Genomic DNA, 25,254 nt, shown 5'->3' with positions numbered 1-25,254 from the left:
TCACAGAGGAGGAAGGAGTGGCACAGCAACCCCAAAGAGGGTCCCTGTAATCCAATATTCATGAGGTACCACGGCATTATTTCCACACAGCCAGAACAGTGCCCACGGTTTGAGGGAAGTAAACAAGAAAGAATCACAGAGAATCCACAGAACCAAACAATAATGCCTAATTAGCTTTCATTCACAGTCCTTAACAGAATTATGATATAGAAAAAAATTACAGGGAAATGATTCTCGTAAAATTTTACATAACAAAATACATCCAATGAAGGGGAGGAGGAAGAAACTATTTTTCTGTTGCTCAGCCCTATTTGGCCTCATCTTTTTTTTTTTTTATTATTTTTCTATTTATTTTTTTTTCACATCACCAGGAGCTGCTTTCCATGAATGAAAACTAAGAATCCTTCACAGGAATTTCACTTGGTTCCACATTTCACAAAGTTTCCACTTTTTAAAAGTGCACTGTAGAGAAGATTGGCTATTATTTAGGGGGGAGGTGGGGAGAGGGAGGGCATGGGAGTTACAGCCCCAGCTCAGCCAAGTGCAGTTCTTGGTTTAACAGTGAACTCAGAGAGCTCTCACCATGGCTCTGGGTGGGAAATGAACCACTGAGGGCAGCATCAGTGAGTGGGATACACAGAAAAAGGAAGGGCCACTCACCACGGGCTGTGCTGCAGAAAAACCTGCAGAAAAGCTGCTTTTGGGGGATCCCAGAGCCCCTGGACTGTGACTGACATCAGGTCTCTTCCCTCCTCTGTCACCCCAAGCAGCCTCAAGCAGCTCTCACGGCCAAAAGTCTGCCTCTAATTTTAGTTCCACTCCTGGCACATGTTGTGTCCTAGATCACTGAAAGCCTTGAATTAATACATTAAGACCCAGTATTAAGCTACAGAAGTGACAGCTTTATGGACTGCATTCAGCCTGGGAGGAAAGCTACCTAGCACTGCTTAAACAACCCCACTGCCCTCTCCAAGTAGGAACAAGATTAAAAAAAATAAACAAATAAAAATTAAAAAAAAAAAATCAAACCCAAATCTCCACTAGTATTTTGCCCATCCCAAGATAAATCAGATTGCAAAGGTGTATTTTCTAAGGGAGAAGGAAAGTTCTGAAGAATGTTAAAGCACAATTTTTATCTCTTTATACTGAAAAGCTTGGAGGAATTGTCTCTCCCTGTTCCACTTTCCCCCAGCGTTGACTGATTATGCAAACACAGAAAGCATCTCCTCTCCTCCTCCTGGCGCTTTTTCACCTGCCTGTCTGTCTGCAGGGAGAGGCAGGTGAGTTCACACAGGCCCACAGCACCTTGTGTGCCCCTGAGAACACCAGGAGTGCCGTGGGTGGTGCCCACAGCCTCCCCTCTGGCACCCACAGCCTCACCTCTGGTACCCCACAGCCTCCCCTCTGGCACCCACAGCCTCCCCTCTGGCACCCCACAGCCTCCTTCACCTCTGGCACCCACAGCCTCCCTCCCCTCTGGCACCCACAGCCTCCCCTCCCCTCTGGCACCCACAGCCTCCCCTCTGGCACCCACAGCCTCCCTCCCCTCTGGCACCCACAGCCTCACCTCTGGCACCCACAGCCTCCCCTCTGGCACCCCACAGCCTCCCCTCTGGAACCCACAGCCTCCCCTCTGGCACCCACAGCCTCCCCTCTGGCACCCCACAGCCTCCCCTCTGGCACCCACAGCCTCCCCTCTGGCACCCCACAGCCTCCCCTCTGGCACCCACAGCCTCCCCTCTGGAACCCACAGCCTCCCCTCTGGCACCCACAGCCTCCCCTCTGGCACCCACAGCCTCCCCTATGGCACCCACAGCCTCCCTCCCCTCTGGTGGCCCCTGCCAGTGCCCAGCAGAAGCAGCCCAAGTGTCAGCAGCCCCTGGGAGCACAGGGATGGCACGGAGCTGGCAGCTGAGCTCTGCAGCACTCCTGGGGCACTCTGCTCCCTGCTGGATCCATGGCATGGGGCCAGAACAACAGCACCAGCCAAGAGAAGGAGTACAGAGAACTCTCAGGGAGTTGTGCAGCCTGGCAGTGGGAGAGAGCTCCCCTGATTGCTGTGCCTGGGTGAGCCCATGTCTCTAAAATGTTGGGTCAGGTGTGCTGGGCAGCACCCACTGCTCTGGGGGTCTGTGCTCTCCCAGCCAGCACCTGTCCAACAGCACAATACAAGTAACAAAATGCCCCATTACTGGCTCAAAAGCACCTTTTTTAGCAGAAAGAGCAAGGTCCTAAACTGCTATGTTATGTATGTTATTCATCTAATAACTTTATAGTTCTGGAATGAGTGCCAGGGAAAGCTCCCTAATTCACCTGAACTCAGACAGGACTGACTTGGCCAGCCCAGCATGAGAAGAATGCACTTTGCTTGGAGAGGCAGTCCAGACATCCCAGACCCAAAAGCTTCAAGGGAGCTGCCAATCAATTGGATGACACAGCAAGAGGAAATGCACCAAAAAAAAAAATATTTAAAATAAAATACTCTTCAGTGAAATGTCTCCATATTTAGTGAAACACCACTGCTGATTAAAGCTGTACATGAGCTCAGTGTGGAATCCAGAGTTTCTGCAGCTGACAATCATTAGCAAGAGCCTGCTGTCCTCTAGTTTCATCTTCATATATTAATTTCATATACATGGAAATAGAACTGTTTGGAAATACGTGGCTTTATTTAGGTCTTGTATATAGATATCTCAGCAAAAATGCACTAACATGCTTTGCACTTTGCAGCAAGCCAGCAAACCTACAGGATCAAATGAATACACAGTAATCACCACAGCTGAAACCATTTTCTGGTTAGCTGTTGACTTTTTTGCTTTTCCTTTTTTTTTTTTTTTTTCCTGATGCCTGACTCTGTGGGAGATAAGATGCTCAGTTACTGAAATGGGATGTGTGTTGTGGGCAAAACAGAAAAGGAAAAGAAGTTTAGCATAAAACCATCAGGGTGCATAAAAAAAACCAAGAGGATTTCTTCTGCCATGTGATCCTTGTCTCCAGACTATTTCCCTTAAGATTGTGTGGGCTAATCTGCAGTACAAGACTGATGGCACATTCCAAACTGCACTGCAAAAACAGGACACTGGGATAACCACTTCCAAGGCAGGAGAGCACCTTCCTTTCTGATAAAGCACTTGGACACTGCTCCCAGCTTGGAGGCTTTTGTGTCTTTGGCTGCTATCACTCCTGTTTCTTGGCAGTGCAGTGCAATAATTATTTGGGTTTTTTTTTTTGAGATGGAAATCATATTTTCCTTGGGGCATATGGGCTGACCTCTGCAACTGCAATTCCTGGATATTTAGGAAAACAATTGCAATTAGTAGCCAAGTAGCATGTCCCATACACAGCCAACAGCCCCTGCTGGACTTCACATCCACAGAGCTCATCTCCTGTGTGTCCATTATTTATCTGCAGATTCAATAATTTAATAAATTACAGCTCAGAGGGACAATGGAGGTTGCTTGCACGTTGCAGTGTAGGAAATTGTTTTTTCCCCCTGACAGGAAGGATCTGGCTCCCTGTGTCCCACATCTGTGCTGCTAAGGCAGTGCTTTCTGTGCCCCAAAAGGGAATTCATCCTGCACTGCTGGGCTTAGACACAAGCACCTTAGCAGCCAGGCAATAAAATTTTCCACCCATTAGTGACCCCACGGACTTGGCTGTTGTTGTTACCTTTCAGTTCTTTTAATCCTGCTCCTTCTAGGAACAGGCCTAATCCCTGTCTGTAGAGGGACAGAAAAACAAGTCACGTTGGGTTCTTTACCAATCCTGGAGTAGGTCAAACGCTGCCTTCCTAAAGCTCTTGCATACTCAGGGGGAGTGATGAACTCACATCTGAGAGCAGAACTGGGCCCACATCCCCCTGAATGTCCATTAACTCTCCCACACTCAGAGATAAATCAAGGTGAGATTCCCCTCAAGCACAATGAGCCTAAAATACAAACCCTGCTGCTCACAACGGGGAGGCAAGGAATTCAACTGGAGTCACATGGCTTTGTCCTCCTCCCTCCAACCTGCAGCAGTGAGAAGAGGGCAGGATGCTCCTCCAGTGCCAGGATGTGCCCTGCAAAGGCTCCTCCAGCGCCCATCCCAGCAGGACCCACCAAAGGGGCACACATCCCATCACACCAAACTTCTGTGATGCCTCAGGTTTGGCTTTGCTATGTTTCACATTCTGTGCTGCTTTAGTGTGTGGGTCTGGGCTCACATCAGGGGATGGTGAGCTCTGTGCCCAGAGCAGGGAGACAAAACAATTCCTGCTCCAGCTGGGCACCAAGGACAAATGATCCCAATCCCAGCCCAGGAGCACAAACCCCGTGGGCTGGAGAGAGAAAAACAAGCAGGGTGGGAGTGCCTGGGCTAAAGCTGGGCTGGGACAATGAACTGCAAGGTGGGAATGGAGCAGAGCTGATCCCAGGGAGAGACCCCGTGCCCGGCCGGGCATTTTGGGGCCATTTTTGGGTCATCTTGGGTGCAGCCCTGGCTGGGCTCTGCTGCTGCCCAAGGTGGGTCCATGCAGGAGATCCTTTAATAAATCCCTGCTTTCTTCTGGAATTCCATCTCCTACTCTATTCCTTAACTCTTCCAGGTCAGCCTTCCCAAGACATCGCCCAGAGTGCAGACATGCAGGGCACAGCTCCTTCCCCTCTGCTCACTCTGGAGGCAATCCTTACTCCCCCAGCCCCAGAATTCCTTGGAAAACCCTGAAGCCACCACTCCTATTTCCACCTCTTAGCCCCCAGCACAGCCCCGTGCTGCCAGCTGTCAGTCACTGCTCCATTTGTCTCCAGGAGGGTGAATCAGGAGGAGGAGGAAGGAAGAATGTGGGAGGACCTCTGCATTGATTGGAAATGTTTGGGGTGGGAAGGAGAGGGGGAAAGGAGGGAGAGAGAGATGGAGATAGATTAGAGGGCAACAAAACTGGAGAGGAAGATAAACAGAGCCAAAAAGAAAAATGTCCTTTGTTCATGTAAATGGCTCTGTGCTCCCAAGCCCTCTGCATGAGTAATGCCACGCTGTGGTGTGTAAACCTCTTGGGCACACAACACAAACAAAGCATAACTGGGCCTGAGCAAACAAAGGCCTAAGCAACAGTGATTGAATTCATCTTAAAACAACAAATCAATTCTTCCCTATTAATGCCCTAAATAGCAGCGTAGGAGCACTGTCCTGTTGTAATAAACAGCCATGTGTTCAATTACCTCTGCTTTCCCAACTCCTGCTCTCTCCAGTAATTACACCATGCAATGCATTCTACACTGACATTATATTAATGTGCTGGGAGGAGAAATCTTAAATACGAATTAAATCAAGGCTAAACATCTCAGAAAGCCTTACCCAGCCACACAAGTGCTAACAGGGCATTCTTCAGCAGAAAGCAGAGCTTGATTTTTCTCTTCTTTCACTTCTCACTATCCTCCTCTGGAGCTCTTTCCTCCTCCAACAGAGCTCCTCCAAGCTTTCATTCTAATATATTTATTTATGTAATAAATACAGCTTGAGAGAGCTCCATTGCCCCAAAGACCAGAGCAGCAAATCTCTCCTAAGCTCTCTCAAGCCCACTTCACCTGCACAAGAATGCTCCCAAGCAGGAGCATGACGTGAGTATCAGCTTACCTCCCATCAGCAACAAAACCCCTCCAACAACAGACAGGTGACAACAAAATGGGGCAGGAAAAACAAAGGCAGGGAACTTCAGGGACTGAGACAAAAGCAGGAGAATAAAAGTTTAAGAAAAGGTTTCCTGCCCCTTTGCAGAACCGTCAAACAACTCCTATTGCCTGCTGAATAGCACCCAGCAAACAGACCAAACAAAAGATATGATGAAAGACATATTTACTCGTGCAGGGCTCCTTCCCCCCACCTCAACCTTTCTTTCCTTTTCACACACACCCACACTGCACCGTTTGCATTGTGTTGTTAAATAACCAATGGCAACCCAGAGGAAACACTGCGAGGGTTTCTATGATGCTGTCAAGCACCAGACAGATGCTTGGCAGTGTCAATATGTTCTTTACCTTTGGGTTCTGCCAAGGTTTGAAATTAAAAAGAAAACAGGAATAATAATGCTGGGAGAGGAAGAGAAGGATGGCAGTGAGTTAGTGCACGGATGTACAACCAACTTTTAAATCAGTGGAGTATCATCCTACCTACCTGCTGGGTTTTACTTCAGCAATTTCAACTGTCATGGAAATAAATAAATAAATACAGCTTTTCTTTATACTGTGGGCTGGCTGCAGGAATTTTTACAGAAAGCAAAGCAAAATTCTGGGCTGTACCAACTGCAGACTCCCAGATCCTCCAGAACAGACTCAGAGGTTCTGGCTGCAAAGACAGGCCAAGCACATCTAGTGTTGGATGCTCCAAAATCTGCTCCAAACTCAACGCCCTAGGTGCTGCAGAACTGTGCTGACTTGAGGCTTCAGAAGGCACAGGAATTTGCACCTTTGGAGAAAATCGAATTTTGAAAGCTCTTCTGACTAATATTACAGATTGTCCTCAAAACCACAGTATGTAACATTCAGATATATTTAAGTGTCTGTAAAACAACTGTTCATTTGTCCTTCCCAGGTCATTAGATACAAAAACACCCCCAAAACCTCACCAGGTTTTGCAACTCATTTTTGTTTGACTAGTTAGCATTTTTTCATTTCAGCTGCCAAACCAAGTCAGGGGAAAAGCTGTTTCCACCTGACCCAAAGTGTTTTATTTCATCCTAATTGAAATGTTTTCATTTCTCTTTCAGATTAATCATCTTAAACATTTAAAAACAAAAAATATCATTTCCAAAGAAACATTTTGTCTAAAAATGTTGACTGTTCCAAATTTTCTACTAGTTTTTGGCTAAAGTTAACTTGTTGAATTGCTAAATGCTATCAGTCCTTAATTACTGTGTAACAGGTTTTAGGGGGCTTAGGGCAGAGAGTTCCCCCCAGCTCCCCTTTATTTGGTTTTTGAGCACTTTTTGAATTGATGCATCAGAGAAGTCACACAGATTAGAGCACGCTTTCTGCTGAGGCAATGCAGAAACCACAGCACAATCAAACTGCACGAGAAGGGAAGGTGCTGAAAGGAATTCTGCCTCCCCATCCAGCCTGTGCACAGAGCAGGAGATGGGCACGGAGGCAGAATGCTGGCAACCCTCAAGGCACCTCAGAAGTATCAGTGCTCAGCAGACACGTACCTAATAAAGCTCAGCAGCAGCTCCAAACTTAGGAGTGTTTTTACAAGGCTACTTCATTAGCTAAACAAGCAAGTGGGAGTTGCTGCAAATGTTGCTCCTTGCCGTACTAGAGGCTTTCCCTGGCTGCTGGTAAACAGCAGACACAAGACAGCCTTGTGAATAGCTGATGGCACAGACTGAGAGCTCGAGCTAATCAGACAGGATGACAGGTCATCTTAATCAGCTCCAAAAGCCAGCGCACATGCTCGTCCCAGCTCCTCACCTCCCCTTCCCTCAGCTCCCTCTCCCATTTGGCTGGATTTCCCCTTCCCACAAACGATGCTGTTCAGAAGGAGGCAGGGAGCCCTCCAGGTCTCAGCACCCGGGGCGCAGGTGGCGAGCAAAACTTTGAAGTGAGCTCTCCACCAACTCCAGGGCCGGCCGTGCCTCCTCCGTCAGCAGCTCTTATTAAAAAAAACACCAAGCACCCACTAGAACAAAACCAAGCAGGCCTATTTAATTAGGGCAAATACTTGATATCCACTTCTTCACGTTAAAGCCCGCAGCCACACAAGCCTGGGAGGTCTGATTAATTTTAAAATGCACGGTCGTGACAAGCGCCTCGGGGGTAAGAGCAAGGGGAAAAAAAACCCCACAAATCCCAGCTCGACAAATAGGTTCCAGCTAAATGGTGAGCAGGCTGCCCAGATTAAGATGTTACTATTCAGCGAGGGCTTGAACCTTTGCTGGGAGGGACGAGAGGCCTGAGGAGCAGGTGGCTGGCTCTCGACAGCCCCGAGAGCCGCGCGCGCCCGGCTGGCACACACAGCTGGCCCTGCTCGGGGCACAGCTCCTCCAGCATCACCTGGGAGCAGGCTCAGAGAGCTCACGGCTTTCCAGCGGAGGGAGGCATGAAAATAAAATAGCAATGGTTAAAAAACAATTTAAAAGAGCACACAAAAACCCAATGGCTAAATGCGAGCTGATCTAGGTGGAACACAACAGGGGAAACTTTGCTCAGCAAAATGATGTGGGGGCAAAAGCGGCAGCAAATTTTGAAAATCCCTACTGAAATGGATCCCAGCTTGGGAGGAGTCTGGGGGATAAAGGGCAGACAGGAGCCCAAATAATTATTTTTGCCCTGCTGAACCACTTGTGTGTTGTGCTGTTAAAGATGAGAAGGGAAAAGAGAAAGCATTCTGCTTTGGCTCCTGCTTGCTCTGTATTACAGAGTGAACACAACCCAGAAAGAAATTTTAATTGTAGAGATTCATCAGAGGAGACTTTCATTCTGAACCAGGGAGGGGGAGAGAGGACTGCATCTCCTCTCCAAAAGCACGAGTTTCCTGTATCTCACTTGACCATAATGCTTTCTTCTATATTCAAGATGCTGTATCAGCACCTCAGATGCCTCTATCAAAAGGAAGAAGAAAAATCCAAAAGCCAAAAAGCTTTGAGGATGTAAGGAGAGAGAGTTGGAAGGGAATCTAAGCAAATTTTGAAAACATCCATTGAAATAAACCGTGACTATCAGGCTAAACTGTTGGGAAGGAAAACACTTAAAAACTGAAGGCAACAAATGAATAAACTTCACTTAAAGCAAGTCAGAGCTGGCAAGGCTTCAAACTAGGCTACCTCTGTTGTAGAGTTAAAGCCCTTGCTAATAAAAATTTAAGCTACAGTATTTAACAGGGCCTCCTCCCCACACAGGCCTATTTCACAAATAAACTTTCAAATGTTTTCACGATTTTTTATTTGTATCAGCAGTACGTGAAGGCACATTTCCATATGGCAGGGTCTTTGAAAGAAGCAATGGAAGTTTGATGCTGGCCTGCTGTACAAGAAGAGACACATTTTCTGGTGACAGACTGCAGAGAGGAGCACGGAACCACAAGGCACCTGAAGCATCCTTCCACACACGAGCAGAACTTGAAAGTACTCAGCTGCAAAGTACCCTTGTTTGTCCTTCAGTGGAAAAGCTTTACAAAGCCTCTCCAACACGTCCTCTGTCAAAGGGGCACTGAGGAACCAAATAAAAGAACTTTAAACCTCAACCAATTACAGTATCCTTAGGCCTTTCCCGAATCTGTGCACTTGATTCCCTCCCTTCTCATCAGATGTGATTTAAAAACTGCATTTCAAAGGCCACCCTTCTTGTGCCCATCAATGGCCTCCTTTGGAATCCGTGCCTTAAAAAGAGGGAGACGTCTCGATTTTTTTGCAAGATTTGTTCATTAAAAGTTTGGTAAGGTTAGGGGACAGCCCAGCTAGGGAGCCTGAATTCAGCACAGCTCACTTTTACAGATTGCAGAGCTGCTTCAGCAACAGCCATTTAAATCACCACATTAACAGGTGCTGTGATTTATCATGTAAACTTAAACATCAAACACAAACAGCCTTTGGGGGACGTTCAGAAGACAAAAATCATGCCCAGGAGGCTCTTCTCATCCCTTTTTTCACGACAAGTAATTACTTACAGTCCTGCTGCCTGCTGTCCTACACGAGGCTCTAGTACCCCCCTTGCCTGCCAAAGCTCTGCAAACACACATTCCCACATTGCCAAACTGCTGACATCAGTGCTCCCCCTCTGAAGACCCAAGGACTAAGACCAACATTTTGGAGCAGGGAAAATAGGAAGCACGATAAATGAATAATTTGGGAGTGTGTGTGTTGATATATAGTTGTGTCTAAATACATATATTGTAATATATACCCTGTGTGTGTGCACGTATGCACGTGTGTACATCTGGGCACGTGTCTTTAGAAAATCCAAAGCATTCACTGAAAGGCCCAAGTGAATTGAGTTTCAGAGGCCCTGACCAAAGAAGGAAGAGCTGTGCAGATGAATGACTGCACCCACACAAGCTCACCAGGCAGGTGGTCATATGATCCTTCTCTGTGCAGAATTCCTACCAATTCCACACAACAACACAGGCCAGGCCTCAGAAAACCCACTGTGAAGGTTTTAAGGACGAACAGATACATAACCTGTTAGAACTGCCAACATGGAAAAAGAGGATTGATTCTTAATGAAAAGTTAGGAGATGTAAAGAGCCAAAGAATAGTGCAGCTTATTCTAAAAATAGGGAGGAATTTACTTGTTTGCCTCTTTCCTTTCCAGAAGCCCAGCCCTAAGTTTAGGGGAAAGGCTACAGAGATTTCAGAGATTTAATTTTCCACAAGCACAGGCCATAAATTAAAATACAGCAATCCAATCACATTACTAGTGCAAGGAAAAGCTAAGTGCTTGCTTTGGTCTTTTCTTTCACAAACTTGTGTCGAGCCCAGTGACTTCAAAGAGATTTCCATTTCATTTCTACAAAAATGAGGAGAGCAGACAGACAGAGAGCCTCTGCCATCCTCTGCTGCCTGAAGAAAACAGAAGAAAAACATGCCTGTATCTCATCCTCCTAATGATTTCAGCTGCAAAAGGAATCCCATGGTCGGCAGACGACCCTCAGGGCAAGGGCTGGAGGTCTGTCACAGTGTGTAAGGCTTCTCCAAACCCACTCCATTATCTTCATTATTGTGCACCAGGAATAAAAGGGGACTGACTCCTCTTCTGAAGCCCCAGTCAGAAAGGACAGAACGTTTCATGTAAAATAACATTGTGTGACTTCAGTAATAGGTTTATGCCTTTGGGGGCCTGAGACTAAAGCTGCATATAAGGATTTTCCACAGAATTTGAGAGAAGAAAAATGAGCACTGTATTAGTAATGAGTAAAAGGCAGCGAGTTTCAGATGCACTGGAACACTTCTGTCTCTGTGTCAGCATGACTCACTGTCAATCACACACTTCCATCCAGCAGCAGGAAAACGGCAAAATTAGGGGGAAAGAAAAGGAGCAAGGAGCTCTGGAGCCAAGTATACAGCCCCATAAAAACATCCCCCAGTCCCCCCAGCTCATACCCGAGGAGGAAAGGCAGTGCTGAGCTTCTGGAAGAGCAGGCAGTGTGGGCTCCTGCAGGGCACATCAACCAAGGGTACACACACAACAAATCTGCATGAAAACCATTCATGGGAAGAGTGATGCTTCCCTCATCAGCTCCTGTGTGAGTACAGGCAAGTGTGCACATATGTGCCTTGCTGCACTCTGAGCACTCTGCTTAAAAAGTAAAAATTCTTGTCCTTTACCAACAAAATTGACTAATTTTCACTTCTATTTTCCAACAAAGATAATTTTAGAAATCCGTTTCCCTTGTATCAATGAAGTTTCCTAGAAAGAGTCAAACCAAAAAAATCAATTATTTGGAATATCTCCCTTGTCCTCAAAGCCCATTTCAGAAAAGAGAAGCTCTTTCCCTGACTGATACAAGGCTTGAATTGAGACCTAAGGTTGCCTATGAGCCCTTCCCTTTTTTCTGATTTGGAGGAAAACAGGGCATTGGAGAGAATGCTTGGAAAGCACATTCCCACAGCAATTCAGAGGACTATTTCAAACAATAAAAAGAGAGCAAACACAGCCCATTGTACAAGTTAAATAATATATAAACTTTTGAGTACATAGAGAAATGGGAATCTGGCTCGTATCTGGTCTTTGAAAGATTCACAGGAAATTGATTTAATTAAACCTCAACTACTGGTGCAAATGTTTCCCTTTCTTCCCAAAGGGAAATAAAGTATTATATTATTCTTGTTGACATAATGCTGCAAAGCTTAACCAAGATTCTTGATCTTCATCCCACAAAGCTTTACAAACTAGCAAGACTAAAAATCATCAGTGAAATATGCATTTATCACAAATTGCTGCGTTTTTACCTACATGTACTATCAAAGATTCCCACTTGTAACACCTCATTCACAGGGAAATTCATTAATATGCTAATTACCTGACTAGCAACCAGTGATGACTGACAATTTTACTTTAGCACTCCATGAAGAAGACATGACAATAATTTTCTGCTGGAGTTCAAACAGAGAGGACACTGTGTTGTATCGGAATAGATCTCGTTTAGGGGAAAAGACTCATGTTTGCAGAGGACCTCTAAGAACAGTCTAGCCATCTGCACCCAGAAATATATATTTTTTAATTAGCCACTCTAAAAACAACCATGTTGGCTGAAGGGAAGGGGGAGGGAGGCTTGTCAAAATGATGTATTTGTCCCTCACCACCTTTCAATGCTCTTATGCAAGTCTAATTTTCTTCCTAGCCACCTCACCTCTCTGGCCTCCTTTTGTTTCATGTCCCATTTCCCATTCTCTTCTAACTTCTGAACTTTTGTTAGTTCGCTTTTAAGGAGAAAGGGAAAAAAAGCTCAACTCTTTCCTATTCATTTTTTCCTGGATGGGGAGTAAGCAGAGACATGAATATGGCACCCTCATAATGATTTAACTAGGGCTTAATGAAATTTTCATCACAACCTGCTGTTCAATTTAATGGCCTTTGAAAGACAATAGAACAATGGCTAGAGGGAAGAAAGGATTTTTTGTCGCACGCATTTGCAAAGCCCAACATTCAGTTGCTCCCCCTCCTCTCTCTCCCAATCTCTTCACAAAGCTGTAGATCTTTTGTTTGTACTGTATATTTTCATTTTAGTAGAGCTGAGATAATGCACAAGCTCTGTACCCATTCTCATGTCTATCTGTGGCCTTTCCTTAATGGAGTCTGTGCAGCTCGTACAGCCTCATACTCACAGAGTATTCATGCACTGCCCAGAGCTGCTCCTTCTCTGCTCTCTGATAAAAGCCTGGCCTCCTTCCCACCCATTCCCCCCGCAATCCCTCCCATCCAAAGGCACAAGGTATGCTGTGGCACTGACCACCACATCAACCTAAGTGCAAAAGAAATCTCGTAAGTAATATTAAAAAATGCTCAGACAGAGAATTTGTTTCCCAGCAGACCCTTACTGCGTGCTCCAGCCAAGAAAAGCCAAATTTACAATCCTGCCATGCTCCTGAATGTGCCAGCCTGTTTGTGTCCATACTTCCCCTCCAGTATGCAGGAAGAAACTGTCCTGAAATTTTCTGGTAGGTGCTGTCAGTTCCTGCTTCAGCACTGAGGTGGGCCCTGAGAGCCCTGCTATCAAACATTTGGGGTAGATTTCTGTAACAGGATAGGTGAGTGGAAATGAGAACAGTCTCCTTACTGTGCCCTAGGACACGAGGCTCAGCATGCTCCCACAGCTGGCTCTCAGTGCCCCAAAAAGGCAGCTGTAAATACACACACAGACACCTACAGAGAGCACAACCCGAGCTTCACCTTCCACTCAGGGCTTGGACTCTGCCCCAAACAGGCAAAAATTAAAAATCCTCATCTCTGGTACTAGTCCCTGCCCACAGAGAGCAAGTCCTATCACCACCAGCCAGAGAGAGGGTCTCAGAAAGACACCTGGTCTCCAGAGGTGACACCTAGGAGCCCCAGGTGAGACCTGCTGGCCACACATATGCAGGGAACACCTGCATTCCCTGCCCGTGCAGCACCTGCACCACACTTAAACACACCACCATGTGTCCCACACAAAAGCTTCCACTAACTCCCAATTTACCTTCTTACCTTTCAAACAACGACCTGCACACTAGATCCTTCCAGAAAACCACTGACACTGACCATAAATAACACTTCTTTTAGTTCTAGACTCGGGGAGAGGGGAGTAGTGGTGTAAAAGCCCCCAGGTGATTAAAACTGGCATCCTGAGGAGGTGGCCACTGTAACAAAAACACCACCAGACTCTTTTTGGGAAAAGCTAAAAACGTTAGCTGTGATGGGACACTGATAAAATTTACCTCTAATGCAGACAAGAACTGTAAGATCTTTAATTCTGCTGGCAAGGAAAAGCCGGCAGAGCAGAAAACGGCACGATTAAAAAGTATACGCATCCAAAGGATCTGGAGAAAAGAAAAGCACACAGGAAATTTTGGCCAGCTTCCCAGGCCTTACCTTCTGGCTCGTTTTTGATGAGCTCTTCCATTTTCCTTTGCTTGAGGGTGTCCACGACATCTGCCAGGCTGCCCTTGCGCCGCTCGGGGGTGCCCAGCGCCGCGCCGGACAGGGACTCCCCGCCCTGGCGCCCACCTTCTTCTGCCTTCAGGGGTGAGGTAGATGAGTTGTGCGGGGCAAACGAAGACATCACTTTATTGCCATCAACTTCCTGAAAGGGGAGAAAAAACAAGATGAAACGTTCCTTGCTTTTCTTGAAGAAATGGGGGGCGGGGGGGGGGGGATCGGCGGAAAGAAAGGAAGAACGAGCCTTTGTTCTTGGAGTTCATTGCTATTTGTTCTTCTGTTGAAACCTTTAAAAAAGGCAAGCAACGTTTCAAAAACAGCCAGAACAAAGCCTATCCAGAAAGCATAAACCAAGATTACAGGCTGGAGTGAACAAAGATCAGCTTGCAAGAGAGAAACATAAAATACAGTTTTTCCCTAATTGAGAAGAAGTGCTGTTCTCATAGGTTTCCTAATAACAATGGTATTGATTACCTGTAATTGTTTGTTCTTTTACAGCTCTCTTTCTAAAAAAACCTTCAATTTTTACAAGGACCATTAATTTCCTGACTTTATAAAGTACTTAATGCCTTGATTGGCTAGTTGTTTTAAGAAATAAAATAGCAACTAAACATTAAATGTCCTTCACCATATGCCATATTTTTACTCAGTTCAAGCAGTTCTCCCATCTATGAAGGATGAAGCAATTGCTTTCTGTTTTCTAATTCTGCTCTCTTCTGTCTTAAACCTTCATTTCTTGCAGAAGCAGTATTTCTCACAAAGGTGGTCCTAATGACTTTCCCTGGCAGCACAATGGCACAACTCAGTGACTTCCTGGAACGTGCACACAGCCCTCCTCACATGAGAGTCCACACAGGTCTACTCATTAATTTTAATGGAAAGCAAAACTGGCTCCAGCATCTTCAAACCTGCCTTCATTAAGGCAGGAGCCTTCTCCTCCACATCTCCTCCAGCTCAAAGCAACGTTCTCTGCACAATTCCCTCTCCTTTCATGTCTGCTCTACCCTACCCTTTGCACACAGCTCCCAAACCCATTCTTGCCTCTGCTGATATACGCCATCTGCACCTGAAAAACTTGGGTCAGTGTCTCCAAACAGACTGCAGCAGAGTAATACCCTGCATAAAATATAATGCTGCAAACATGAGTAGTTTTTATTTTGATGTCATTTCCCAGTTTGTTTTTTTTTTTATTATTTTTGTACTCTAGCAGTTTAATGAATATTGTTTTTTTAAATAAGCCACTGGATGATCATGTTATATGAGTTACAGACTTGGCTGAAAAAGTCCTAATTTTTTGTTCTCATTTTTGCACTTCATCTCAGAGGGTATGAAGGTGCTACATATGTCTATAAATATGCACACACACTGTGTTTAGTGATTTTTGTTATCATTTTATATTTTTTGGAGTAATTTTGATGTGTCCTCTAATAAACTGAAGTATTAAAAAAAATCATGGAAAAAACCCCACTTTTATAAAAGAACATAAGTGGCCACAAATTATTTTAATAAAATCTGAGTAAAGCTACATGGAAAACATGCAATAAAGAAAATAGATTTGTTTCCACAGGCTACTTTGTTGTGGCAAAAAGATTACCTATGGTTAAGAAAACTTTTACTGCAAGCAGTGTGGAGCAGCTTGAATGTGTTAAATAGAGAATAAATTCCCTAAGAGAATCGGATTTAACTGAGATTACAATCTGGGCCATCATATGCCCCAAAAACCAAACCCAGTGATGTTAATGAGAGACTTTCTACTGACGTCAATGAGCTTTTGACCAAGCCCTAAAAAATTTTCCAACTCCAATCAACAGAAATGCTCCTTTTTTCCCTTCCTTCCAACCCCCTCCATTTTTGTTCTGCACTTGAAAAATTCCTAGCTGCTAACACCGGACTTCTAAACTTACTTGAAGCCAAATGCAGTTTTTTTCACCTACAGACTTGAGTAAATTGATTTTAAACACCAATCTAAACAAGCAAAATGGTTAACTTCAGCATCATTTCAGACTTGATCTAAAATTCAAACCATTATCACCAAGTGGCAATTTTTTTTCCTACACAGAAGGCTAAAAGAGGAAATATCTTGAAAGCTGCTTTCTTATTCACACTTTGAGACAGATAAGCCAAGTATCATCATCCTTAGTTACAGTTCTGAAATCTACCTATGCCACCAGGCATGTGTAGAACAGAGTGTTTCATTTTCCCAGGGACTAGTTCCTTGTTTTAATCCAAAGCAGGTCCCAAAGACTTTCCCTCCTGTTTCTGTGTGTCACACATTGTGTATTACAAATACTTGGTGTATTTTACAAACACACAAAGCATTTGTAACAGCTGCCTAAACCTCAGGTATCACCACTGCTGTTTCCGGGCACATTTGGGGTACAGGCAAGTGGGGTTTTATATCTAAAATATATTCTCATATAAAACCAGTTTGTTATAAGAGAAGAAGCACAAGAACACAAGGATTGGATGATTATGTAAAGTAATACAAGATGGTTTTCAGAATCACAAATTGCTTGGCTTTCAAATGAAGCTCACAAGTATTTTTAAAACTCTGCCTTGCTTTCTGGGGAAAAGGAATTGTGGGGGGAACCACGCAGTAGCCTGGGAACAAAGCACCACGAAGGACTCTGAATACTCAATTCCTACCGCTTTCAAATGCACTGTGGAACCAAGGAAAATAAAACTTTTTTCTCCTGCATTTCAGTTTCCTACCTGTAGAACAGGCACAAGCAATCTCTTATATTATAAAGGCCTTGGAATGATAAATTCATTAATGAGAGAGACAACCTCCCATTACAATGCTGGCTGAAAGCATTTACAACACCACAGCTGGACTTCATAGCTGGCTGAGAAAGGGAAGTGTTCTACACAGATCTTTTTAAAAAGGTAAATGAAACACTAAATACACAATCAAGAAACCATCCCCTGCAAAAAGTTTCTTTGGAGCTCTCGGCTAGGTGTGCAAGTATGCAGTGTTTGCACATCACATCCATGGCTATTTATACCATGGGGGATTTTAGCCTCAATCAAAACACATGGACAGTAGGGGAACAGCTGCAAGCACATCTCAGTGGGCTAAATCACAGCACACCAGAGAATTATTCATTCAGAATAATTCTCACATCACAATCACACATGCACGGCGTGATTGCAATCCAAGAGGAATCCTCTGCTCTCTGCTGCTGGAGGAGAGCTCAGCCCAGCTTCTGCTGCTGAGGCCACTTCAGCAGGAATCCCCCAGCACACGGCTCCAGAACCTGCTTCCCCACAAGCCCAGGATCCTTTTATTCTGCCACTCACAACAACAACATGTGCAACAGTTACCTTGCTTTCACTTCATGTCCCTCTCTTTTATTCTGGTTTTTTTTATGCCATTACATGGAGACCTCAAAAAGCTCTCAATGGGTCTGGATTTTTACTACTGGCACATAAAAAGAAAAGACACTTCCACCACATAAAACCTGCTCGTGTCAGTGGCTGCATAAAGCCAAAAAACTCTAAAGAAAATCCTCTGATGCTGCACACAGAAGTTTAACTGTCCCCCTGAAAACACTCAGAGAACTCCCCAATGGCAAGAAAGGCATGTCAGCAACAGTTTAAAATCATCCCCTGAGAAGAAGTTCCCTCCCAACAAGGGAGATTTAGCAGGTTGTGTTCTAAAAGGACAAACTGACACGACTTCCTCCAGTTCCACCGAGAGAACAGCAACAGCACAGTGAAGTGCAATTAAGAAACATCAATATCCACTACTGACATTGTACAATTCAGCCCAGCAAGCCACACACAGGACCCATCTCGGAGCCAGCAGAGCAGTGGACAAACCCTTTTCCTGGAGAAGAGCCTCTCCCAGCTGCAGAACCACCTCACCTGCTCAAGTTTGATTACATTCCAGCCCCTGGCACTGCTAATCCTGGGAGCAGTTTGATGCAGGAGCAGCTGCTCGGAGGACAGGGCTCTGCTGCTCCCCTGCCCTGCCAACTGCTCTGCTGATGGGTGCTGGCCAGCACCTCCTGGGCTGGGATGGTACTCACCAAACACCTGAGGCTGCTGCTTCTCGATTCCCCCTTCAGGAAGGCAGACCAGGACTGCACAGATCCTGCTGAAGCAAACCCTCCAGCCCCTTCTCTCCCTCCCAGGCACCAGCAGCACAAAAGGGACCAGCCCTCCTTTCGTGTCTTCTGCTCCTGTTCCAAGCCAGAATCCACAGGAAGACCTGCTCATTTACAAGAAAGTTGCCTGGATATTGCCAAACAGCTTTCCACCTATGGAGGAAATACCTCTTCCAAGGTTTAATGATAAAACAGGCTTCTGCCCTTTCAGGATGAGGTCAATAATCTTCCTTTGTTAATCTTGGGCAAGCTTTACTTAATCTAGCCCCCTTGTCACCTTTGTGATTGACAGGAAAAGTCATGTCACTGGACAATGGACTTGTCCTCACTGAGCAATATCTTTTTTAAAGGTTACACAATGTTACCCTTGCTCTCATAAAAAGTGCAAACATTGTGCTGTTAAAAGAAACTCTTCATTCCAGCTGTATCTTTCAAATTGTCTCCCTCTGTTTCCAGGGTCCAAGGGAGGCATATTTCAGTTCTACAGAAGAACATTTAAAGGCTTAATGAAAAGAAACAGGTTGTACTCGGTGAGATCTCCAAAATATCTTGGTGCTCTAAATAGATCTCATCTTCTCCTTCCTCATCTAGAGATGCACATTATTCCTGTCTGCAATTAAACTCAGACACCCTGCTTCTGTGACATTAAAATTTTGTCCCAAACCAACCAAGAATCGACGCAGAAGAAAACTGAGAACTAAGTCTGAAACTGTTAATTACCACCATATGGTATGCATGAAGTCTGCATCTGCAGGGAAAAAAAGTATATATCATGAGAATCAAGCTGCTGGTTTTGCAGCCAAAAACACCTGGAATGAAACACTTGTGTCTTTAAAACAAGCACAGATATTGTCTGATTTCAAGAAGCCTGTGATCCTAAAAGCAACCAAAAAGGTTCTTTTTTCAAAGCTGGAATTTTGCCCATGCTTCACTCTTGCAGAATGTGTAAAGAAGACCAAAGGCAGGGTTTTTTCTCTGCTTTCTACATTAGACATGTAGGCCTATCTCTTTTATAGTCTCCATAGTGACCAGGAAGCTGATAACAGGATGACATAAGAGATAATCAGAAAACAGAATACTTCACTCTTCTGAAGACAAATGATTCTCCAGCAATTTAGTACCATTTCCTATTTTTAAAATTTTATTTTCCCCAACAATATTTTGGGAAATGAGTATCTATGTGTAAGATTCACCAGCACAGCTACTTCAAGTGAAAATCTGGAAGCTGTAGAAATACTTCCACTGCCCACAGGAGGCCCACCAGCAATTACAAGAAAACTCAACTTGACATTTCCACTATTTGTTAACATTTAAAAGAAACAAAACAGACACACAATATTCACAAAGCAAGAATTATCTTAATTTTTGCTTAAAAAAAAAAAAAGGCATTCCATTTACAATCTTTGCCTCAATTAATGCAATTAACTTACTTCAGGAGCTTGAGTGCCATTGTCTTTCAATGGGAATAATATTTTCAAATCACTAAGTGGTTTGGAAAACTGTCCCCTTCTAAAGGCTGTGTCCCAGGGGCTGCAGAGCAGGGATTACCACAGCCCCTGGCTTATGGGGGCTGCCAGGCTGGCACCCTCAGGAAGGTGAAACAAACCCATATTCCAAAAGGCTTCCCAGGGGACACTGTGCCTTTCACATGCAGGAGTTTCCTTCCCTCTGTCTGGTATTCAAACAGTCCTTGGTCTGCACACCTCCTCCCTGCAGGCAAGGTGCTCACCAGTGGTGGAGAGGAATGATGCCCAGGAGATTGAAAAGGAAACAGTGGAAGACCCCATAAGCAAAGAGGAGACCACAGAAGGTCACAGAAGGGAAAAGGAGGTGGAAGAGGATAAAGACACTGCTAGAAGTAAGAACTGACACATGACCCAAAGAGGGATCAAAGGGTTAAGGGCACCATATAAAGATCCAAAGGGGATGGGTCTGCAATCAGAGCCATGAAAAACAACCACTGCCCTTATTCTGATTCTTTCTTCTCCTAGGAGCGTGGTTTTAATGATGGCAAGGAAACCAAACACAGCAGAGAGTGAGGAAGGGAAGGGATCAGAAGAGCCAGCTGAAGAGGGCATGGTGCAGAGAACTTTCACCTGAATTAGGTGAACTAAACACAGTGAACAGAGATGCCCTTTTTGTTTTCTTTTCACTGCGACCATGCTCCTACCACCAAGACAATCAAGTAAAACACTGATTTGGCTTTCCTGACACAAGGTGTTTGGAACTCCACGATCCACATCCTGGAGGTACTACCAAGACTTAGACAATCCTGATGGCATCTTGTTCTCCCTCTAAAATGTTAAAATTTCACTTTGTGATGGAATATTACTTATTTTTAGCAACCCTTACTAGCTCTTGTCCTTCAGCTTGTATTTATGTGACAAGAAGGGCTGTATCTAATTGATGACCTCTTCTTGATGAAGCAGAATGGACTGGCAGAGGTTTCAGTGGGAAGACTAACAGGTATTTTCAGTGCTTGCTATCCATGAACCTGGCTGAACATGGTTCAAAGCTCTAAAAGACAACCATCTGCCACAGAACTGATACATCAGACACTTTCCTCTCTTACCTTTTCCTCCATACGTAAACTGAGATATTAATGAATAGTTCCTGCAGCTTGAGGCATTCTATATAACTGATATAAAAAGCCCAGAGATTATTGGCTAAAAGCCCCACAGTGGTTGTTTCCATTTTTATTGATGCAATAAAGACTCAGCCCTTACATCACTCCTCCATGACTCCATGGGGCACCACAGCCCAACCACCCCAAACCAGAAATTGGGAATTCTCTCATACATCAATGCCACCCCACAATACCTGACAGGAACACTGAAATGCACCTTGGCTTTCTCCAAACACCACAATACTCAGACTGCTGCCACAACTGCACGAGCAAGAGGAAATCTCAAACACTGACAAGGTTCAGAGACGAGCTGCAAGAACTGGTTGTGTTGACACAAAAGGAATAACTTCTAATAATCCGTTTTGCACTGATTTCTAACTTCATCCTCTGAGATTTAGAGCATAGGAACAGATTTTTCAAGGATTTAAGTATCTACAGATAGAAGGAGGTGCCCAGCGGGATTTCTGAAAATGCACAACAACACACATATTCAGTTAATTCTCTCTGACTTCACTTTAAGTGTCTGAAAATAAAGAGGTGGAACCAGCACGGGTGGCTGGGTGACTCCTGTGCCTCTTCACCAGACCATTATCAGCCTATCTGATAACCAATGCCTTAAAACAAACATTTCTCCTCTGGCTGCTCTGCATTCCAGCCCATCCCCAAACAGACAGCACAAGTTCAGTACTTCTTACTGCTTATCCCATCATTTCTACTTGATTTATTAAAGAATTCTATGCAAACGGTGGATCTGTTTGTAGTAAAAATATATGAGAAATGTTGTGAGTGAAATTTTAGAACTTTTTTATATGGAATGCCAAGCATGGGTTTGTTAAATTATTTTCTTCTGTGGTCTATACTTTGGTGTTATTTTTAGCCCACCTCTTTGTCCCATTTCTTGCAATGAAGTGTTCCCCACATATAAAAGTAATTCGCAAATCTTTAGATATTAAACACAGTAAAATTGTAAGAACTACCTTGTAATGAGTAAATGTGGTTAGTGACATGATTCCTGACACCCATGCTCAGACCAGGTCTCTCCCACTGCTTCTTTCTCTGGCTAAACTCATTTCAAGAAAATAAGGCAATACAGGATTACATCTACTGGCTCTCAAAACACTTAACAAACAAAACTGGCATTCTGAGAACTCCTGATATGTTAGCTATAACCTGCAAAAACAAAGAACATGTTGTACTACAAGAGCCTTGTTATCTTTGTGCTAGTAATCTTCATGCTTAAAAATAATAAATAAAGCTCTGCAAAAGCACTTTTAAGACTTTTATGAGCTCTTCCCTGAGGGACTAAAGATCGCCCGTAAGACCTTGCTAAACAAAAAATAAGACTGCTTATCAAAACAGCTTGGTAGAGGCTTCAGCATACATTAAATCCTTCTAATAGTTTGGAAATCATGCAGTATAAAACGATTATCTTTGTAAAAATACAAGCTTACTAACCAGATACAACAACTCTGGCTTGTGAGTGTAATAAAACCTATGCTGAGTGTCAAAGGCAGTTTGATCAGCAGCTTTGTTACTGTGAAACAAACCCATTGTCTGTGCTAATGCCTCACAAGGAGGGGAGAGGACTATCTGCACAGAACTCGGGATGAAAGGAGTGCCATGGGCCAGCAGTGGCTCCTGGACTGCTCCCAGCTTTCACACTTCAGTTCCTGCAGATGGACAGGGATGGCAGATCACTTCATCTGCTCTCTGGTAGCCTACAAACACTTGTACCAGGCAGATGATTTCACTTCACTCCTTGGGCTGGGTGGCTGAGAGGAAAGTAAAGAAAAGCCACACATGAAATAGTTATGATGCCTCAGGTTTAGCTTTTATAATTTCACATTCTGTGCTGCTTTAGTGTGTGTGTCTGGGTTCACATTATGGGATGCTGAGCTCTGCACAGAGCAGGGAGACAAAACAATTCCTGCTCCAGCTGGGCACCAAGGACAAATGAGCCCAATCTCAGCCCAGGAGCACAAACCCCGTGGGCTGGAGAGAGAAAAACAAGCAGGGTGGGAGTGCCTGGGCTAAAGCTGGGCTGGGACAATGAACTGCAAGGTGGGAATGGAGCAGAGCTGATCCCAGGGAGAGACCCCGTGCCCGGCCGGGCATTTTGGGGCCATTTTGGGTCATCTTGGGTGCAGCCCTGGCTGGGCTCTGGTGCTGCCCAAGGTGGGTCCATGCAGGAGATCCTTGGAATCAATCCCTGCTTTATTCTGGGACTCTGCCCAGCCTCTGTTCCAGTGCAGCCTTCCCAGGGCACCAATTCAGTGAAAGGCATGTGGCTAAATCCACTGCACTTCTTCAACAATCATGTTCTGCTTGATACACGTTGTGTATTTTTCATGAGCCTTCTCAATTCCCATCTGTTTCTCTACTTTTACCTTGCATTTGTTCTTTTGCTTTTTTAGATTATAACAAGACTTACAAGATGATAACCACCAGAACAGTCTTTGCCTCCACAGAGATTAGCATCACACTATTTCTTTCTTCTGAAAGCAATCTTCTGGAAGTTTTCCTTTTCAAGAAGGGCCAGAAAACAGAACTTTATTAAAATGGAATAGCAACTTCAGAAATAGCCTCACTGAGTCCACTGGAGTTTACTACAGCATAAGAATAGGAATTAAAAAAACCTCTTTTGATTCAGAATATTCACCTCATTTATTTTTAAATTAATATCATCCAGCCCAAGGAGCTCCTGGATCTGCTTTTACCTGAGTTTTTTATTCTGCTACCTGCTCTTCACAAACTTCAATTATTTTGTCTACAACTAACTCTTATATTTTTAAAGTAATGTTACAGGACTTTGCCAAGCACTAACTGGTTTAATCTTCTTTAACAGTTATTAACGGACTTGCTTTCTCTCCAAAATTTATTTCACCTATTCTGCTCCTTCATAATTTGATTTTTTTTCCTACCTACAACTATTACACAATCTTAGTGAAAAAGAATTTGGAATTCTGGTGTAAACCAAAGTAGCTTTCTCACCTTTGGAGGAAGAGCTGCACAGGATATCAAAAGAAAAGGAATATCCATATTCTGTGCTTATAAAGAGAGAACAAATCCTTTCACAGAAAGGTGGTTCCACAGAACAAGCCTCCAGAGTAGGAATCAAACTTATTTGCATCTTGCACACTTCAAAGGACAGTATTTGATCCAAAATGCCAAAGAGACCAGGACAATTATTAAAAACCAGTATGACAGGAGTCAATCAGTGTCCCACTGGTACACAGGCACAGGTTAGAGCTCATTCAGCATTTGGCCAGTGCCCACACAGCACCTCTGTGGTCCTGCACCAGCACAGGGCAGGGGCAGGGCTGCCTTGCCAGGCTCCCAGGAGCAGGACGGGCAGAGCACACTCAGCACCCAAGGGTCACCAGCAAGCAGCTCCCTGCTCACCCCTCTGGCTCCTGCCACACCTCAGAGGGGGACATGGTGTGCTACTCCAGGGAGCAGCATGATGCCATTTCACCATTCAAGGCCCATTCTAAAGCTCACCCGAGCAGAGCTTAAACCAGATTTCAAATGTACACAGTCCTCAAAGAACCCTAATAAATTCTAATTTCTGACAGATCCCCAGTTGTTCTCACTCTGCAGATGAGTTATTCTTTCTTCTGTTTCTGTAAACTGCAGTCAGCAGCACACATTGCCTACTATGAAGAGACCTTTGTGATAAGATGATATCAAGGGATGTTGTGACATTCCTGATTAAGAATTACACAGCAAGCAAACTGTACAGAAATGCTAATTTCCCTCCCCTTTTTCTCATCACTTACCTAAATTATTCTGAGTAATACAAATGATCTTTATTAGCTTTAAAGCAGTTCATTCTCATTCTCTTATATCATTTCATTAAAGAAATCAAATTCCTGCAGATGACTAAGTGCACAACGTATTTTCCTCAACAATTAACTTGGTGTGCCGATGTACATCATGTTCACAAACAAACCAAAAACACCCCAAGGAACACCAATTCTTCTACAGTCACAGCCAACTACCCACCACCAGCAGAGAATGAATAACTTTTGCTGGAAATAGCCCTTCTTCCCCAAATTCCTCTTTGAATCACTGATTTCTCAGTATTCCCTGTAGTTTTCAGTCATCATGAAGTGATGCTGAAAAACCCACAGAATTGCCCAACCCAAATAAGAAAGGCACAATTTTCTCCACTTGGACTGGAAAGAATGCAAGGCTGCTTTATGGTGAGGAAGCACTGCTTGCCTAACAGGGCATGGGCTCACAAAATCTCTTTCTGCTCTCACATTTATTAAAATTGGGTCTCAGGATGGGATCCAAGCAGGTGCCACTGTGCCCACCAGCCCCAGGCTGATGTACAGAGAGTTTCTAACAAAAAGTTCTCTGCAATGCATTCATTATACCCAGCAACATCAAACAGGGAAAAGTAATTAAAAAG

General features: G+C 44.3%; 1 protein-coding gene across 6 annotated transcripts in view; it reads right to left on the bottom strand.

The window, feature by feature from the left end:
* Window positions 1-25,254, bottom strand: part of SOX5 (SRY-box transcription factor 5) — a 293,023-nt gene that overhangs the window by 208,726 nt on the left and 59,043 nt on the right. For all 6 annotated transcript variants that reach the window (XM_018919866.3, XM_009095179.4, XM_018919869.3 and 3 more), the window contains exon 3: window positions 14,037-14,247. In XM_018919866.3, coding sequence (XP_018775411.1) covers window positions 14,037-14,247 — 211 coding nt within the window. The remainder of the gene's footprint in view (window positions 1-14,036; window positions 14,248-25,254) is intronic.

This window comes from Serinus canaria, chromosome 1A (genome assembly GCF_022539315.1).
Source record: "Serinus canaria isolate serCan28SL12 chromosome 1A, serCan2020, whole genome shotgun sequence".
Classification (NCBI taxonomy): Eukaryota; Metazoa; Chordata; class Aves; order Passeriformes; family Fringillidae; genus Serinus; species Serinus canaria.
The sequence above is the reverse complement of the archived record's forward strand: the minus strand, read 5'-3'. Positions and strand labels throughout refer to the sequence as shown.